We start from the raw sequence: 19,954 nt of genomic DNA, 5'->3' as shown, positions 1-19,954 counted from the left end.
TGTGGTGCACACTCTCACCTGTGCAGACTAAGTTCCTAAGTTCAGCGGAGTCCTGGAACCAAGATGGCGCTCCCTTCTCCTGAGGCAGAGGGCTCCCATGCAGGGCGGGACGACCACTGCCCTCCGGCTGCTTATGGTTTCTTCTTTATTCCACTCTTTCACCCTCATCTATGTCTACTTATCCAGTTTCAAACTGGATAAGAGAATGAAAAATGAGAGAGAAAAAGAAGACATCCCCAAATAAAGTCAGGGTTTCAAATGGGGCTCTTATAATTTGTCTACTTCCTGCTGATCAGGATGACACATTCATTAGAGCGTGTTTTTCTTTGTGAGACAAGTCTGAGCTCTTACTATGTTTCCTGGTCTTATACAGTCCTTGGTGCCAAGTGACTATCCTTTGTGGACTCAATGTTCATAACACTGACAAAACTGTAGTGAGTTTAATTCCAGCATTCATGAGGTAAATGCATGTGAATCTTAGTGAGTTCAAGGCTAGCCTGATATACACAACAAGATCAAGGCTAGCCAGGAATAAAGAGTCAAAAGTTATCTCAAAAAAAGTAAGAAAAGAAGAGAAAAAAGAAATGAAGAAAGAAGGAAAGATGAAGAGGAAGAAGAAATTTAAATGTGTGGGTCATAGTGGTACATTTCTTAAATACTAGAACAAAGGGACAGAGGCAGGCAGCTCTCTCCACCTTTGAGCACAGTCTAGTCTATATAGTGTGATTCTACCTAGAGCAAAATGAAGATAACATTAAAATGGGAAATATCAAATAACATTAGGAATGAAGAAAAGAACATCACTTGAGTCCCAATAGTCAAAGAATAACAAGTGAGGATAAACACCTTTCTATGATGGAAATGAACAGTAGCCAATCAAGTACATTAGGACAATATTTCACTAGTGTTAAATTCTTTCAATGAGTGGAGAGAGGTAGCTTTCTTTTTAATTGTTTCTGGGAGGCCAGAGTTATTTCAAACAAATGCTATAGACTGGGTGAGCCCTGGAGACAAGCACACACTGACTTGGCCATGTGATTATGCTATTTTCTGTGTCTCTGCTGGTGAGGGGATCCTCAACAGAGGCTAAAAAATGAGGCTTCAGAACTGTGCACCTGGAGCCTTCAAAATGTTAAGTTTTTCTTTATAAATACTCAGCCATGGTTATCTTATCACAGCCTGATAAAAAATTATAATACACTTTTAAGTGCATAATCTATAATGAGAGAGCCTGCACCTGTTGGGCCTTTTAAGAACCTCTGGGAAAAATATATTACATAAATATATATATATATATATATATATATATATATATATTTATGTAATATATTACATAATTATATATAATATATATTATATATAAGATATATATAAGAATAAGATATATATATTCTGGGTATACCTGATGGTGTGAGCCTGAGACCCATGTGAGGACATGGCTCACTGATGGAGCAGTAAGGCACATGGCCTTGGGACTGGCCGCAAGGCAACTATTTGTTGAATGGTATTGGAAAGGACTTCCTGCCATGTCAACAGAGCAGAACCACAGGACAGGTCCTAAAGCACTAGGGCCCTGGGTCCCCACTCCATGTAACACCAATTGTAGATATAACTGGATTCAGTACTGGTTAGTCGACATTAGGATAAACTGAGTTCTTGTTCTGGCCTGGTCACACACTGATTTCCAGGCTGAGGGATGGGAATCCTCATGACAGCCTTGGGGATATCTAGTCTCATTTTGTCTTCTAGATGGGACACACTGTGACTCACACTCAATGCTCATTTTCCAATCACTGGGGAGCAGGGGTATATTTTTCTATTTAGAACCTGTGTGGTTCTTAGAAGACCTTTGGTGTCACTGGCCCTACTCAGTTCCATGTTCCTGGGGAGTTCAATCTGGGGGATCATGTGTGTGCTCTGTGAACATACAGGGGTAATGACAGACACTCTGGTGTAGTGACTATGGTCTCAGCATTCTATAATGCTAAGGCATGTTGGTAACATGACAATTGAGAGGTAGCACTTCAAATTTCTACTGGTTGTCCCTGTAATATACTTCAACCCAGTCAGACCCAACCTTGAATACAAAAAATCCATGCTCCTCTGTGAATTACAAGGCTTTTATTGTTGGATTCTTGTGCTTAATTACCTGGAAGAAATGGATAGGGTTTATTGCATCTATGCAGGTGAGCAGGCAATTGACTTCCTTGAGAACAAAGATGTAAACATCAACATGCTGGACTGGCTTCTATTTTTTCCTGCACAGAGAATACCAAGCAAGGTCTCAGAGGTATAGAAGACCTCATGCCCACTGACTACACACAGGGACACCTCCATGAAGTACCTGTAGTCAGTTTGCAATTGCTCTTGGTTCTTACCAGAACCAGGGAGCCTTATCTCAAACCTGTTGAGATAAGCTTTGTAAAGAGCCCCCAACCCAGTCATATGGGAGGAGCCACCTTGTGAGACACCATAGGCACAGATGGGACAGAATGGGGAGGAGCTGGCAGGGCCCCATGTGAGCCTGTGGTCAGCTGGGACCCCACAAGGGAACTGAATCCTGTCACATGATGATGATGTCCCTCAGATATCTGCAGTTGAGGCAAAGACTTATCTGACTAATTCTAGGGACAAGAGGGGGTTCACTTTAATTCTACCTTTGAATGTCCCAGGCCTGAAGTCCACACATTGGCCTTGGAGGTACAGGGAACAGAAAAACAGAATAGTGTTTTGGGGCTGGAGTTGTAGGCTTGAAAAGTTAGGATAAAAGACCCAGGCAGGAGAAGGGTTTTAGGCACCAAGCTTGTGTAGCTAGACTTGGGAGGCTGTGTCAGCAAGGCTGATGGAGGCCAAACTCAGGCAGGGATCTAGTGTGGCTTGACTGAGTTGAGCAGCCAGGCCCAGCTCAGGCAGTCTGAGAGTCCCTTCCTGCCCCATCCTCCTGACATCCTCAATCAGGTGTGTCACATTTCTTGATTCTCAGAGAAGCTTCATTGTTGTGCAAGAGCAAAAGCCCTGCCCCTAACCAGACACATAGAGACTCACTATGAAAGCAGTTGCATGTGTCTTGTCTTTGTTTGTCAATGTGCTATGGACACATTTCTTGATCTTTTCAGTATTTTCCAGTATTTCAGGATCGTCTTTGTATTGTTTCACATATTCAAAATACTCTTCTGGGGTCCAGTGAAAAAATAGATGAGCATCCTGTTTTATATCTGGGCAAATGCCACAATCTGGAACACAAAGACAAGGTGACCCTCCATTGAAAGACATGTATCAGAACATCCCAGAGGATAGAGGGTAAGAGAGCCTGGAGAGCCTGTATCCCTGACCCCCACACAGTAATACCCACATACTCCTGAAGTCAGGAGCAGGGCAGCCCGGAGCAGAAAGAGAGCACCATCGAGCTTCATGGTAATGGTGGCAGGTACTCCTACCAGTTTGGTCATCTTTTATAACTGCCCTGGTCTGCTCAGTGGGCAGGGAGGGGCCATATTTGAACCCCACCCCATGCCTCCCAGGACACATCTTTGAACACCTTGAGGCTGTGTGCTTGTGTCATGGGTAGTTATTTATTTTGGCAATACCTTAAGATCATAGTCAACAACCTGTTTCAGCCTGGTCCCATTAGTTGTGATCTTGTTAAGGTCACATGTCATGTGAAGTCAAAGTAAAAGATGACTAGGGTGCAGGTCAAATTGAGTCTCAATCAGACCACCAGAGTGAGGTCTGTGTTCCCCTGCCATGCACATGGGAGACTGTGTCAATGGTTAGTTGAGAGCCTTACTCACAGTCAGTGTTTAGACAAATCAGACTTCAGACCACTGGCTATGTGCCCCCCTGACCTCTCTTTGTTCTGCCCCTATCTTCCATTTGTTTCGTGGCTTCCCTTGAAACAGTCTCTTCAATCCAAGCTTCTGCTGCTATTGTAGGCATCCTTCAACTTGACCTTCTTGTTGTTGTTTGTTGTTTTTATGAGATAGGGTCTCTCTACACAACCCAGGTAGTCCTGAAAATATGTAGACCAGATAATCCTTGAGCTCACACAGGTCTTTGAGTGTGGTGGAATTAAAGGCAGGTACTGCCACTTCTGCCTAAACTTGACCTCTTAAACCCCTGGTTAAGTTTTTTGTTTTTGTTTGTTTGTTTGGTTTTTTAAAATTTTTTTCTTTTGAAGAGGATCTTTGCAGGTAGTTCTTGAGCTCATAACCCTCCTGAGAAAGGTGTGTGTGTGTGTGTGTTCGTGTTTATGTGTATGTGTGGTGGATTCAGCTTTCCTTCAGGCTGGTGTTAATCACTGTTAAAATCTGTTACCAATGGCCAGGTACGGTGTCTCACACCTTTGATCCCAGCTCTTAGGAGGAAGAGGCTTCCTATCTCTGTGAGGTAGAGGTCATCCTGGTCAACACATAGAATTCGAGGCCAGCCAAAATTACCCAGGAAGACCCTGTTAATAAACATCATTAGTGTGTTCATTAAGTTCGCACTGCAAGTGCCTCATAGTCATTTTCTCATAACTAAGCAAAGATATTTCAGTTTGGAGTGACCTGGCCCAATAACTGTCCACTGCCAGACTCTACATTGCTGCTCTAGTTACTCTGACTAGTGGTCAAAAAGTCAGCATGATGGCCATTTTGAATATTTCACAACTACCCTGGAAAAACTAGAGTCCAAAGTCAGCGGGGTTCCCCAGTTCCAAAAGGCTCAGCATCAGTCCATCTGTGCTCACTGTTACCAAACATGGAGGGCAAAGAAGTCCGCGAGAGCATCCCCATACCCAAGCACAATTTCTATCTTTGTGATTAAGGGGATAACAGAGAGGTAACTGGCACACACCGGCCTCAGCTTCCCACAAGTGGGGATCACAGGTGGGAAGCACTATGTCTTCTCCTCATTTCTTTGGATTTGCCTGTCATCTGACTGCTCTGTGTATCCCTGAACCTGGAATTTACCATTTAACTAGCATGTTTGTCATTTGGAGAGTCTCTATACTAGGTGTGACACCATTTCTACATAAGAATGACTCAAGGGAAAACCAGGGCCTTCATATGCTATGCCCTCTGTGCCTGAAACACTTTTCCTTCACCTGCCTGGGAAATTTGCCACCTAAGTCCCAGACTACATCACAAACCAACATGCCCGAGGGATAGTCAGATAGTCTTTCAACATGTCTGAGACACACACCAAACACCCATGCTGAGGCTTGGTCCCTGGAATGGCAGGGCTGAGCAGTGTATTGCGGTTGCTTGAGAAGCAGGGTGGATCCTCTGCTCTCTATCTTCCACAATTACCTGTAGCCCTTCTGCTGTGTACCCTGTGTTTAGACAGCAGAAGGCCTTGGCTACCTAAGGTTGTTTTAGCTTGGACTTTCTAAATACCAGACCATGAATCAAATTAACCTCTTTCCACATATGTTATCTAGTCTTGGGTCTTTTGTCATAGCAACACAACACAGATTACAACCCTGTAGTGGACATGGGTCCCTTGTGTGGAAGAACACACCTGACCTCCACCATAGTGAAGACTCTAAATCCTTCTTGCTCTTCCCTAGCTCCTCTTGCATTGGCTGCCTTTTGCTGTTCTTTAGATGTCTGAAGGCTGAGGAGAGGATGACTCTCCTCTCTCCCAGGATCAACACACGTAGGAGGTCTTCACAAATGCTGGTTAGACTGGCCAAAGGGTTAACTCACTTCTCTCAAGTCTATAAACTAGACCCTTTTAAAAAACATGCAACACTATCTTTCCACATAACTCAGGCTTGGCCTCACACTACACCTCCCCCCAAGCTTATGTTATTATATAAGTGTTTGTGTTTATGTAATTTGACTGGTATTAAATTTTAAAAGTAAAGAGTGTAAGTATTTCATACGTCAGAATTAAGTAGTTTATTTGAAAAGGCACTTGATGTCCCTTTCCCTACATCAACCAGTGACAGAATAAAGTTTGCTGAAGACTTAAAGGGGTCAAAGCCTTTGACATTTACTGGTTATCTAAGCCAAACAGGATTTGCATTTGGTAACTGTTTGGGCAATTAGGTGCCAAGTACTGAGATCTAATTGTGTGCTCTCTGCTGAGTCCAATGTGCTCTGTTTCTATAACCTTGCATTTCCTGAGGGCTGAGGAGGCCTGTAAAATGTTCCCACTGTGGGCTTTTCTCTTCTGTGCAGGGTTGGGAATGGAGACAAGGGCATAGTTTGGCTAAGCAAGTATCTACAGCTGGTTGATCCAACAGTAGTCTTAACTAAGACACATGGAAAACATATGTGGATGCATAAGGTGGCCAGGGACAGACAATAAGGTGCCTTCAGTTGTTCTTACCATATAGATGTGTGTGTATATACATTATTTATGTGTATAAACATACATATATATGGATATGCATATACTTATTTGACATTTTATTTAGTTTTCTTTTATATGTATGGGGATTGTGCTTTCATGAGTGTCTTATGCAGTCATGTTTACTTTCTGGAATTACAGATGGTTGTTATCTGCCATGTTTTGTGTGCTGGAAGTAATTATGGGTCCTTTTTACAGCTGAGACCAACTTATATTTTTGATACAGGGCCTCTTAATAAGCCTGAAGCTTGCTAATTTTGCTAGATGGAGTGGTCAGTGAGCCCTGGGTGGGCTCTCTGGTGCTGGAATTACCAGAGGAAACTTTGTGACTATCTGTGTTCACAGGTTCTGAGGGCTGAAAATCTCGTCTTCATGGCTCCAGTTGCATATGTAGCAGAGGATGGCCTACTCAGTCATCAATGGGGAGAGAGACCCTTGGTCCTGTGAAGGCTGTAAGACCCAGTGTAGGGGAATGCCAGGGCCAGAAAGCAGGTGTGGGTGGATTGTTGAGTAAGGGGAAAGGGGAAGGGATAGGTTTTTTTTTTTTTTTTTTTTTTTTGGAGGGAAAACCAGGAAAGGAGACAGCATTTGAACTGTAAATAAAGGAAATATCTAATAAAAAATTTAAAAAACAATAATTTGAGGAAAAATAAAAAGATTAAAACCATCAACTATGCAAGCAGGGTGAGCTTGATTTTAACAGGTTCCTGTCTTAAGAAACATGTACTACAACATCCAGCTGACAATCTTGTTTGTGCTGAAAATCTCTTCATTAGAGTAAGTAGGTTGATCTGAACTTGAGACAGTTCACACACACAGCACTGCCTGTGGCCTGTGGAGCAGTGTAGTTTACAGGCAAGCAGTCCACAGTAGCCTGTGAAGTTGTAGATAACTGGGAGCTCATACAGAGGGAGAATTCCTAACTCTACTGCTCACTGATCTTACCACATGGACTCCATTGTTTAAACCTCTTTGAGACATGGCTCCTGACAGAGATGAGAGGTGACAAGGCGTGTGGGACTACAAGAAGGAGCTATCATGAAGTAAACCAGAATTTGTGATGCAAAACCATCATCAGCCCCCGAGGATACCCACATGGCTAAAGAGTTGGAGACTACCCTGGCTGAGAATCACTGAGACATAGATGGTGCCTCCATGTCCTCAGCCTTCCAATCCAAATGTCTCAGCTGCTTGGACAATTGGAGCAAGGAGAATTGGGGAGTATGACCAGGAAGCACAGGTGACAAGTAGAACAGGACCACGGGGCATTTGGCTCAGAACTCGGGCTGTGCTTACAAAGGTCAGCTCTAATCCTTTTGTCAAGGAACAAATAACTTCTCTCCAGAAAATGAGGACATCAGGCTGTCTCAGGGTGTTTGTTCTTCAGAGTGGGAGGGTCTCCCATACTCCTGCCTCTATGCAACTGGGAAGGGAATTCACAGATGCTAGGTTCTTGCCCCAAGGTATGTCCAGCTCTTGGAGTCAGGATTGGTGGTGGGTGTGGCTGGGTTCAGGGCTATAATGGTTTATAGGGAAGAAGATCTGCACTGAAAAGAGCATTTAGCACTCTCTACCATGAAGAGGACACTTCTGCTGGCCTTGCTGGTGATTGGAGAGCTGGGCTTCCATACAAGTGAGAGTGGGACACTCATTCACCCCATCTCAGTCCCATGTAGATCTCTAAGTGTGGGATGAGACAGACCTAGGGGTCCTCAGGGGGGCACTGGCAAGGAGCTGCAGAAGACGGTTGATGCTTTCTGCTCCAGGTTACAACACTTGGGGTGGGTAGGACAGGGAGAGGCGTTTGAAATGTAGCAAGGAACATCGAGCTTCTGTGTCTACCAGCCTATTGTCTTTTAACGATATTTTTCTGTCTGTGCTTGTAGCGGAAGCATGTGTTCCTTTCTTTGCTGGCTATGCTGGTGTTACCTCAGGAAGCAGGCTGTGGTTGTATCATGAACTTAGCGCATTCAATGGTACACCCGAGGAAACGGTGGCCTATGAAAAAATCCAGGACTGCTACAAAAAACAAGGAGATAATTCCAGAATACTGGAACCACAAATTTTGGTAATGTCCTCCCTACCTCTACTTGTCCACATAGCAAATATTGAAGGCTGTGTACAAATGATCAATGCAACCACTAATATGTATCAGGTGACAAGCTACCAAAAACCAAAAGCCTTGCCCACCCTATCACATGTCAATGGAGCATGCCAGGTACACATGCATCCTTTCATGCAGGTTCCAACAATTGACTCCCACATACTGGGTAAACATAGGGTTCTCATTCATAGTAGGAACAAGGCAGTCCTTGGTATGGCCTCTACACAGGCATGGTACCTGCAGATCTACTCTAAGATGCCTGAAACTTGTGTCTACTGGCCAGTTTCTTCTTTGGAACATCCCTTGAGTCTATTATTCCCCTGCCTCAGATGAATCCTCCTTCTGCTGGCCTCATCTGAGCTACAAATAAAAGTTCCCTCTATTTCTGAAATGTCACTCCAACCTTCAGGAAGTGCCTGCAGCTGCTCACCACAGCAGTCATCTGATGTCTCTTGTTTAAAGCATAAATGGATTGCAGAGATGTATATTTTGAACAGTGCAGATCACATGCTGTTTCCCAAAGGACTTTTAGTTGAGTATCAGGTCCTAAAAAACCATAGTGCCATTCAAAAAGGAATTTCTTCTAACAAGCCCACATAGGGGAATGTGCTTTTAACATGGCCACACAGTCAAGGAGAGATGTGCTTAGGTATGGGAGACATCATCAAACTCACACTCAGCTATCTTGTCCCTCTCCAGACCTAGCCCCCATCATGCCTTCCAGAACCTATTCCCTTTCTTCCCTGCCTGGCTATGGCAGCTTTAAGGCTTCCTCCTGAAGGCTGTGGGTGGTTTCCAGGTCCCTTGAAGCAGAATCTGTTGCAATAGATCTAAATCACTGCAGGGGATTTTCTTTCCTGTGGACAAGGAGCAGTCTCTTTCTGGGTGGTTGGGGAACCCTGCTGAGATCCCATACCTTGCCTGCAGTCACCTCTGTTCCTTTCTGCCTTTTTGTTTTCTAGGCCTCTATACTTGCCACCCCAGAATGCGTGGAATACTATTCCGAAGAAACCTTTATGAAAATTCTGGATGGATTAAGAAAAATATAACATTAGAAGTTAATGGTTTATAGGCAACCCATATTTGCAACATGTCTAATCTGAGCGCCATCTTGCTGATCTGTCCTTTTTCTCTCCTGAAGTTGGATTTCTGACACCTGTGTTATCATCCTGCAGTCTCTTAGGCTGATTCTAATAAATGCCTGCAGCTCTATTTTTTGCCTTGTCTCTATGAACAAGGTCTTCAGAGGATCGGGGAGATAGTGAGAGAAATGACTGTGTGGTCACTCAGAGCTGGGTGACTGCCTCTGACTAGCCAGATAATCCTGGGAGAGCCATTGCAGCCTTCTTTTTTGTTTCTATGTAGACCAGGTTGGCCTGGAACTCACAGAGATCCTCTTGAGTTCTGGGATTTTACATGTGAGCCTCCATGCTCAGTTTACTGCAGCTGTATGAGACTGTGGAGACTGGGGTTGTCTGAGGGCAAATACCATGTAAGTAGCCATAGGCTTCACCAGGCTGGCAGGACAGAAAGGAGGTACAGAGATACTCACCTCATGTGTTGTCTCTGGGCTTTATCACAGGACTGTGGGCTCCTTGTGTCCAGATATAACAGGGGAGTAACTCAGGGATCCCATGGGTGTGCATCTCGGATTCTCTTGGTTTGCTAATGAGAATCACCATTTGTCACAACCTGGTTGACTTAGCAAGCTCCAGGACAGCCAGGTCTACATAGAGTCCCTGCATCAAAAACAAAACCAAGGGGCTAGAGAGATGGCTCAGCAATCAAGAGATGGCTGTGCTTCCAGAGGTCCTGAGTTCAATTCCCAGCAACCACATGGTGGCTCATAACTAACTGAGATGTTGTCTTCTGGCATGCCTGAAGACAGCGGCAGTGTACTCATTCATGAAATAAACAAATAAACCTTTAAAAGAATCCTAACGCTGAATAAGAATCAAAACACTTCAATGGGGAAAGAGTGGATGCCCAAGGAAAGGGGAAAGAGAGAAAGGCTAGGAAGAAGGTTCAATGGGTAGAGTGCTCCTGTGCATTATCGGGGACCTGAGTTTGACTTCCAGAACTCGTGTAAAACCAGACTTGTTAGCATGTGTCTATAGCTCCAATCAAGAGATGGGAAGAGACAGGTGAATTCCAAGAAATTTGTAGGCCAGCTGGCCTGGCAGTCCACAATGTCAGAGTGCCAGAGACCTGTCTTAAACAATGACTGAGGATTGTCCTCTGATCTCCTTGCACACACTGTGGTATGTACATGCCTACTTTGCCTCATACACTCAACCTTACAAAAGCAGTCACACAGCTAAAAGGGAGAGGAATGACACGCAGTGTAAATTAAAATGATGAACTCCATCAGTTATAAGGGACATATAGCATAATAGCACAACTCTTATTCTGTATAATAGTGGCAAAATTTGAGAAGACTCATTGAATAGAGAAAGTGCTGGTGAGCAGGCTGAGGGACTAAAAGTTATACAAACAGGACACATTGGTCAGTGTGTAAGATTGGAGCCATTGCTTTGTTCATCTGTTTCCTGATGTGACATGACAACATCTAAGGCTTCATAAGGAAAGGTGGGTGATCCTTAGGAAGGTGAAATGGCCTCCCCAGGGACAAAGCTCTCACAGGCAAACCAATGACTCGTGAGCAAATAGACCATCTGTGCCTTTTAACACTTGTACTGGTTAGTTTTGTGTGTCAACTTGACACAGGCTGGAGTTATCACAGAAAAAGGAGTTTCAGTTGGGGAAATGCCTCCACAAGATCCAGCTGTAAGGCATTTTCTCAATTTGTGATCAAGGGGGAAAGGCACCTTGTGGGTGAGACCATCTCTGGGCAAGTAGTCTTGGGTTCCATAAGAGAGCAGGCTGAGCAAGCCAGAGGAAGCAAGCCAGTAAGTAACATTCCTCCATGGCCTCTGCATCAGCTCCTGCTTTTTTCCCTGCTGAGTTCCAGTCCTGCATCCTTTGGTGATCAACAGCAATGTGGAAAGTGTAAGATGAATAAACCATTTCCTCCCCAGCTTGCTTCTTGATCATGATGTTTGTGCAGGAATAGAAACCCTGACTAAGACAAACACCCAAGCCAGTATTTTTCTAAAACACAATCCCAGGAGCAGACATGGTCCTGAATCTGAAATCTGTTGGAATTATTCAAAGAAGTAAACCTTAGACTTGTTTGCTGTGCCCATGGGATGCCTAAGCAAAGGGTGAGGCCTCCTCCTTGTGTTTTTCTGTCTCCTGACCAACACTGGCCTCTCTTACATATCTCTGTGTGGCATGGCATGTGTGCCTTCTCTTAGGGCATGTAAGTACTATGATCCTTCATTGTCGATCTTCCTGTGCCATCATGTCTAGAAGGTAAAGGCTCACATGTAGAAATGAAACATGCCGTACATTGATGCCTGGATACTGACAAACAGAAGAGAGGAACAGGTGAATTCTCATAGCTGTTTCATTTGCAGTGGTTCCATTGCAAATGAGGGAGTTATGGGAAGGAATGAGCCAGAGACATTTGATTAGCCCATGCTGATAAGTTATTTCTCTGCCTGTGAAGTCAGCCAAATCAAGCCACATTAGATTATATTAAATGCAGCTTTATTGGGAAGCTGATCTCAGGTGAGCTCAGTCTCTCCAAGGACTGAGGCCAGGGAAGTCACCATGGAGAGGGAGCAGAAGAGAAAGAGAGAAGGGGCTCTTGTATGTGCAGAGAGAGAAAGAGCAAATGAGAAGAAGAGAGAGAAGCAGGAAGGAGGAGACCAAAATGCCTGGATCATTTGAGGAGCCTCTGAGGAAGGGCAGCCCAGCTGGGAAGTTTAGGGTTGGAGGGCAGGGCATACCAGGAAGGAATGCTGGAGAAACTTGGAGGACAGGTCTAATTTAATATGTAAAGTATGCAACTCAGTCCTTTGTCCTGGGGTCATATTCCAAAGAAAAGCCAAAGTCAGAGTTGGAAAGGCAAGATAACAAAAAGTACCTAAAGGGAGATGAAGGAAAAGATTGAGTCATGGCCCCTGCCCTTTGAAAGAACACACTAATGGGCCTCAGGGAGGTTCCTGGTACCAATCACAACACAACCCTAACATGGAGCCACCCTCACTCTTCTCTTGCAGGAGCTAGTTCCCCAGAGTCACATCTGCCCTGTCAGTCACCCATACTTGTTCCTTCAGCTCCATTTGGACAAGTACGTGGTTCCTGGAAGGTACAAGGCCTACTCAGAAGTCAATGCAGCACCACAAGGTCACCATTCCTCACCCCCAACAGTGAAAAGGACAAGAAAGTAGTAATGACAAAGGAGCTTAAAGTTTTGGGGGTGCATCTCAAGAAGAGAATGCTTGCCTAGGACATACTGAAGAGAGAAAGATGGATACCTTAATGGTTTCTGAAACGAACATTTTGCATGAACAAAATGTCAGTGAGAGGGGGTTGGCAGCATGTGGCAGAAGGACAATTCCAGGCTATGTTCCTGCCAGGATGAAACTTTGCCAGGTAGGATCTCTGGCTTGTGGGAAGACTCCTATCCTGCCTCATTCCCTGGCATACTTTTGAGTCCTAGGTTGAGAGGATACAGGATGATAAAAGCAGGTACTCAGGCAGCCCGCCAACCCACAGCACTTATGCTGGAAAACAAAGAAGGAAGTAGGATCTATGGATGACCCTAAGAAGCAGAGTAGCTCCTAGAAAAAAGGGAAAGAACTCATCCCAGGAGGTAGGAGAAGCAAGGTGGGCTGTGAGAGCAGAGTCCTCCAGCATTGTACCATGGTATTGAGTCTTTATCTCTCATCTATAAGCCTCCCAAAGTGCACATCCACATGCTGAAAGGTCACACTGAACTACAAGGAGGAAAAAAAAAAACCAGTGCCCTTCAGTAGACTCTCCACCCCTAGTCTATCCAAAATTTCTCAAAGTAGGTACCAGCCTCTACCCCTGCCTACTTTCACAGAACAGTATGCGTCTGCTGAGAGTGTGCCCTGCTCTTACTTCTATTAGTCATCCTGTCGCCCACATCCAGGAAGTCACACAAATGTCATCTTATGTATTGGGCCTGGCCTGAAGGCCAAATTTCCTTCCTCGCCTTACACTTTCTCCCAATCTGCTTCCCCTGTTCTCACACAGACCCTGGCTTGCTTTTTTCTCTTGGTCCTAGGAATATCAGTTTACACCCCTTCAAGAACATCACTCACAAATCAACTCTCTTCTGTTTTTCTCTCCTCCCATGCCATGGCAACCCATGGTTCACAGCAAAGGCATCCTGAGTACTTAGGACATGTAGCCATGGAGGTCATCCTGTTCTGGCTCACAGTACTTGGGGAAGCTTTGCCTTATTCCTAGCTTCAACCTCAGCCATCTCTATGCACTTGTAGCAGGTACCTATGTCTTTTACAACTCTATTGTACAGGCTATCGGTTAATATCTCAGCCATCAAAGCCTATAGGCATAATATTTTGGGTTTTTTTCACTCTATAAAGCTTGCCCTTGTGTTATTCAAGTGCTGATTTCTCTGCTCCCTTAGCTGGTTGTAATACAGACCTGGCATTGTAATGCTTATTCTAAGTATCTTTTTGTTTCAGTGTTGTATAAACATTGCTCCCCATTTATTCTCTGATTCGTTAATAAAAACTGATGCACCAATGGCTGGGCAGAAGAGAAAACAGGGCTGTACTTCCACTAGCCAGGGGAGGGAACAAGAGAAGAAAAATAGAGAATTTGTCTACCAGGATAGAGTCTTAAAGAGATACCATGGGAAAACACCTGGAGCAGAGACAGCCAGATCAATAGTAAAATAGTAATTACAATCTTGGGGATTGTAATTGGGAGGTAGAGATGATTAGAACCGACCAATGGCTACCCACTTATTCTGCTATAATGCTTCATTCAATAAATAGAACGGTCACTGTTTCATTTATTGGGAAGCTAGCCAAGATAAACAAGAAACAGCTGTTTTTAAAATTACATTTACAAAAGCCCAACTTCCTTGGTCCTGAAGTCTTCAGTAATTCTCTTGTTTATCAATTAGCTCATCTACCAGCCCAAGAGCAGATCTCCACATCTGACCTAGGGTCACAACAACAATCTGGGAAATGTTTGAAATATCCTGCTTACCAGTCACCTGCTGCACAGTCACTGTCACATGCATCACAAACACCTGCTTCACAGTCACTGTCACCTGCCTCTCAGTCCCCTATCTCACTGTCACCTGCCTCACAGTCAGTCACCTGCATCATAGCTACCATTCTGTACCATTGTTCTGATTTCATACCTATCCCATGGCCAGTGTCTCTTGGCAGCCTTGGTCCTGTGCCAAACACAGTTGTAACCCATGAACATGACAAAACCTCACCTGTCTTTGTAACAAAAATCTGTTTGAGCGATATGTCCAGTGTTCCTATGTGGAATGCACCCTTCCTTGCTCTTAGCACCACTCCCACCATCCTCTGAATGTTTCCTTTCCTAAGATTAAGTAACTTCTACTTCTATCCATGTACATGTCACCAAAACCCACAGTTGGGCTTCATTTGGAATTTTGGTCCTGAACTTCTCCAGACTACTGTTCATACATACCTTAAAGTCCTTCACACAGACTTCTCTAGAACAACTCATTCAACAAGGTCCCAAACCTACTTCTTAACATTCCTTCTAAAAAATTATCCAACTGACCTGTCTACATCAGCAGACATAATTTTCGTCTTTTCAGCTACAGAGATCAAAAGCCTTAAGTGACCTTGTGTCCTTTCTTTGCCTCTACCCAATTTGGACTCTCTGACAAGACCAACAGAAGACGTTCCTTTGTCCTATACCTGAAATCACAATGATGGTCCATCGAGATCCCTGAACTTTGGCCTTCACTGGCACTGTCCCAGAAGCTCCTGTCTTAAGCCTATCTTCTGCTCTCCACTCCTGTGCCAGAGAATATGTGCTGTTCTCACTCTGTTCACCTATAATGGTGGGAATGGCTGATGTGTGAATGTGTGAGAGAGGGGGTGGGGAGGAGAGGAAGAAAGTGAGAGAAACCACAAGCAGCAGTGAGTGCTTTGAGAACATTCTTAGATGATAGGAATCACTGAGATAAATAATTTAATTTTGTGGAAACACAGGTATTTAAACCTTTGGGGTAAGTGGGGCCTTCCATGGTGAGTGTATATCAGCGATTGAAGCCATGATGCTGGGAATGCCTCATTTACAGATGCTGTTGGACATGACTTTAAAGGGGACAGGAAGTCTAACCTGGCTCCTGGACTATGTGACTTCCTCTGGTGGGGCAAAAGTGGGGGCCCAGATCAAAGCAGTCTAGGACTGGCCATCCTACTCCTGCTAATCTCAGGACAAGATTTCCTGGGATTAGACACGACACTCTTGCTCCAGGCTTGTTCCTCAGTACTCCAGAGTTCCTTTGGTTCCACAAAATATCCACTAAAATCTTTTTCTAAATACCTTCCCTGCTAACTCTAAAGCTTGCACAGTCACTAATACCCCCCTAAACAAAGGCTCAGCTCCTCAGCTGCCACTCTAGTTCGGGATCCTGAATCTTAGCTCTCTGATCCAGCAAGACATGATTCTGAACTGCAACAATGGCTTCCAGCTGTCCCACATCAGGATATGTACTCATCAATTCAGGTGCCTCTAATACTTTCTACAGGACAGGATACACTGGTAGTCAGATACAGAGATGTTACAGAACAACACAACTGCTGTTCTGGAGTGAGTATCTGTGTCTGATCAGACCACAGGTCTAGTGGTCAGAGATAAAGGCAAGTTAGCCTTAGCCTAATGTCTAGTTCATATATGGATGAGATATATATGGCCAGGTAACATGAGATACACTCTGCTTATGTCTGCTTAGCTCCTTAGTGTCTCTGAAGTTACAGAAAATTGTGATGGAGTGATATTGTGAGAGAACTCACACTTGGTGCATGATAATCTGATCACAGTGTGAACCACAGTACTGATTTTTTTTTTAAATCTGTTTTTCATTTGTTTTGGTGTGGCTCAGCCCTAGCACTCACCTTTAACTCAAGAGCTTTCTGTAAGCAAGAGCTAAATAAAGTCAACAATAGTTCAAGAGGCAGTAAGAGCAACCATGTGTCAGGGAGTGAACATAAGAAAACCCAAGAAAGAGGGAGAGGTGTCTTTGAGTTGAAAGGGGTTTAAGAGAGCATGGGGAAGCAGATGATGAATTTTCCTTATGGGATATCAGTGGAGTAGGAAGTTCAGGTGGGTGCTTTCTCTGCCTCTCTGAGCTCCACAGGTTTTCACCACAGTGTCTGACTCTGGAGTCAGAAAGGCTGGGATTATTTTAAAATTTGGTGGTAGGAGAGAGATTGTTAGAGAACCAGGCCCAGTTGGGAGGCAACAAAAGCCTTCATGTACCTCTATCCCTGCCCTACAGCACAGTGGTCAAACTCCTGTGTTTACATTTACATCCATACATATGTGGACAAAGCATATGCATCCACATACCCATAAAAAATCTCATACATAGAATAATAATAAAAAATTAAAAGTAAGGATCATAAAAGTCCTTCCACAGTAGACCCCTCCATTGCACTCAACTCCAAGTCCTTTTTCCCTCTGAGAAAACTCTAGGGACATTTTCTTATCCTGTCTAGGAAGGTGTTTCCTCAACTCATTGTGATGGCACCAACAACCTCAGAATCAAATTCTCCCTGCATAACTGCTCAGTTTCCCATCTCTCCTCAAGTAAATCTTCAAGCCTGTGTACATGCAGTCTCTCGCTGCAGAGAAAACTTCTCGGGACCTCCTGGCACTTGGTAACAGAAACAGAAACTTAGTCAAGGAAGGCTCCTATGTCCTGATCATCTGGGCAGAGCTGAAAAGACTTGGGCAGGCAAGGCTCTGACTTCTGATGTGCACTTGGCTGCACTCAAATGCTGCCTGGGGCCACAGCACCATCCTAGGCAGTGTATCTATGTGACTATGTGAGGGGCATTGGGCTATGCAAAGACAGTCTGGTTTCTAGTTGAGGCTAGATGTTGAACCCCGACCGGGTGGTGATAACTCACCTTCATTGGATGGAAGGAGTTCTCTCATGTCTCCTGGACTAAAGGCTCCTGTCTAAGTTACCACTGCCTCAGACCCCACTAGAGAAGCATGGTTCGTAGTCATGCAGGCAATGTCCCAAACTTCTGACCTTCAGGCTAGACTCCTCCCCAGTTACCTAGCAACAGTAAAGACCATAAGAGGGGTTGCTTGGTTCCACCTTGCTCTCTTACTTCTCACTCTTCTTGTTCTCTTGCTCTTACTCCTCTCCTCTCTCCTCTTATTCTCTTCCTCTCTCTCCCTCTTACTCTCTAGCCTTTCTTCTCTCTCTCTCTCCTTTCCCCCTTTCTCTCATCTTGGCCATGTGCAGTCTCTCTCTCTCTCACTTTTACCTTCTCTCCTTTCTCCCTGGCTTTCTATAATAAAGGTCTAAAACCATTGATGTTCTCTGTTCATCTGTGCTTACTCTTGCCTGCGTGGGAACCTCTCCTCTAAGCCCTCTCTCCCATCACCCCTGGTTTCAGGGTATGCCCCTTGTCCACCCCCCATTGAGTGGGGTTAGTGGCTTAGATGCTCACCCATGGCCTAGTGGAAAGCATCTGGCAGCTCTCCCCCATCCACCTGCCCAGAGCATAGGAGGAACTCTGGCAAGACATGAGCTATCCTTTTCCCCTTAATTCCCCAGCCCCTTTTAATTCCCACAGCCACCACCTGCAGTCCAGGGCCTGAGGAAAGTAATGCCAGGTTGTGGCCAAGCAGAAGTCATGCTGGCTAGTCCTGTGTCACCAATGCAATGTCCTACTGAGTCCTGAGGAAAATGCCCTCTTTGATTTTCTGAGTTCCTTAACCAGCTGCAGTAGCCTAAATTCAGGCTCTTCAAATCCTGTACATACAAACTTCTGCCTAACAAACTCTGGAAGTTCTGCCCATGGACACTAAGCTGAGTCTTCTGGGTAACATATTTACCAAGGCATGACCCTTCATAGGCATGAACACTATCATATTGCACAACAGATAAATTCAGCCCCTTGGCAGCCATCCTTGCTGGTGTTCCAAAGTTCTGCTCTCACTTTCACTACAGGGATGTTACATAGATTTCCATGGAAAGGACTGAAACCAAGCAGAGGAAACCTTATTTCATATATTGTCCATTGCTGAAAAATAAGACTACACAGGAAATCATATGTTCACCTAATGATCTTTGAATTAATATTATTCCTTTATTTCTATTCAGGTGCATGTGGACTGATTCTTTAATGTCAGCTGTGGAGCTGGTGAGGTGGCTCAATAGCTAAAGGCACTTGCTCCCTAGCCTGGCAACCTGAGTTTAAACTCCAAGATCTAAATGGTAGGTGAAGACCAAACCTACTCCTGCCTTGGTTTAGATGTGGGGTTTTTGTTGAGGTTTGATGTTGCTGTCTATTTTAATGCTAAATGTGGTCCCCCAAGACCTGGAGCCTGCACATAGTCCTGTGCAACCCTGCCCCAAGTCATTTCTGATTGCTACATAAAGATGCCAACAGCCAATAACTGAGCATAACAGACATAGGTGGAGTTTTGGTTTCCCGAGCTTGGGGTCAGAAGAGGACCATGACAAGAAGAAGGTGCAGGAGGAAGAAAGTGAAGCTACCATGGCATATGTGAGCCATAAAAATGTGGCCTTGAGGGCTGGACAGTTGGAGAGCCCGAATGAAGCACAGTAAGTAGTAGTTAATAATTTGGGGTTACTGATAGGAACATAGATTCGAATATCACAGAGTGTAGTTACCTGTCCAGTTCTAGTTTTAATTAAGGCTTATTGTAAATATAAAGTTTTTGTATGACATGGGCAGTGGTGGTGCATGCCTTTAAATCCCAGCACTCTGGAGGCACAGGCAGGCAGATTTTGTTTCATGGCCAGCCTGGTACAGAATGAGTTCCAGGACAGCCAGGGATACAAACAGAAATCTTTTCTCAAAAAAAAGAATACAAATAAAAATAATAAAATAAACTTTGTGTGTGTATAATATCTGGGAACTAAACAATCAAGTCTGGGTGGAATCCCCGTGGTGAGATTAAAAAATTTTACATCATATTGAGTCCTCAACATCTAGCAAATACTCACTTTAAAAAAAATAATTTCAGAATGCCAAATGAAAAACATACACTGTCATTTTAAGATTAGGTGGTGGGGAGAGTTGGTTACTTAGCTGTGTGTGTGTGTGTATGTGTGTGTGTGTGTTTATGAAGGCATGGGGGCAGACTAGGAAAAAAAATATGTCCTAATTTGGCCTGCATGATTCTAAGTTAAGGAGAATTTGAGCCCCCGAAACCACAACCAAACAACGTGCTAATGGGCAGGCTTGAGCTCCAGCCTGAGGTCTCTCAATGCTTCCCTGCTTTCTTGGAGATGCTGCTTAATTCCTAAGATGCTAAAGTCCCTTGCTGTGCAAAGAAGCAGGCAAAGTACTGCTACTCAGAGGGCAGAAAGAAAGACTACATACTTTCCTATATATATAT

At 44.3% G+C, this 19,954-nt stretch overlaps 2 protein-coding genes across 2 annotated transcripts; one reads left to right on the top strand and one right to left on the bottom strand.

Annotated features, from left to right (window-relative positions):
• Positions 1–2,107: 2,107 nt before the first annotated feature.
• Positions 2,108–3,413, bottom strand: LOC110288675 (major allergen I polypeptide chain 1-like). Its single transcript, XM_021154961.1, has 3 exons — positions 3,353–3,413; positions 3,046–3,233; positions 2,108–2,258 (listed from the first exon to the last, which is right to left on the bottom strand). The coding sequence occupies exons 1-3, from the start codon at positions 3,411–3,413 to the stop codon at positions 2,229–2,231; spliced, it is 279 nt and encodes a 92-aa protein (XP_021010620.1). The 3' UTR covers positions 2,108–2,228.
• A 4,485-nt stretch (positions 3,414–7,898) lies between these two features.
• Positions 7,899–9,654, top strand: LOC110288674 (secretoglobin family 2B member 24-like). Its single transcript, XM_021154959.1, has 3 exons — positions 7,899–7,972; positions 8,226–8,407; positions 9,406–9,654. Exons 1-3 carry the CDS (start codon positions 7,915–7,917, stop codon positions 9,490–9,492), a joined length of 327 nt encoding a protein of 108 aa, XP_021010618.1. The 5' UTR covers positions 7,899–7,914; the 3' UTR covers positions 9,493–9,654.
• The last annotated feature ends 10,300 nt before the right edge of the window (positions 9,655–19,954 follow it).

Source organism: Mus caroli, unplaced genomic scaffold (assembly GCF_900094665.2).
Source record: "Mus caroli unplaced genomic scaffold, CAROLI_EIJ_v1.1 scaffold_16465_1, whole genome shotgun sequence".
Classification (NCBI taxonomy): domain Eukaryota; kingdom Metazoa; phylum Chordata; class Mammalia; order Rodentia; family Muridae; genus Mus; species Mus caroli.
The sequence above is the reverse complement of the archived record's forward strand: the minus strand, read 5'-3'. Positions and strand labels throughout refer to the sequence as shown.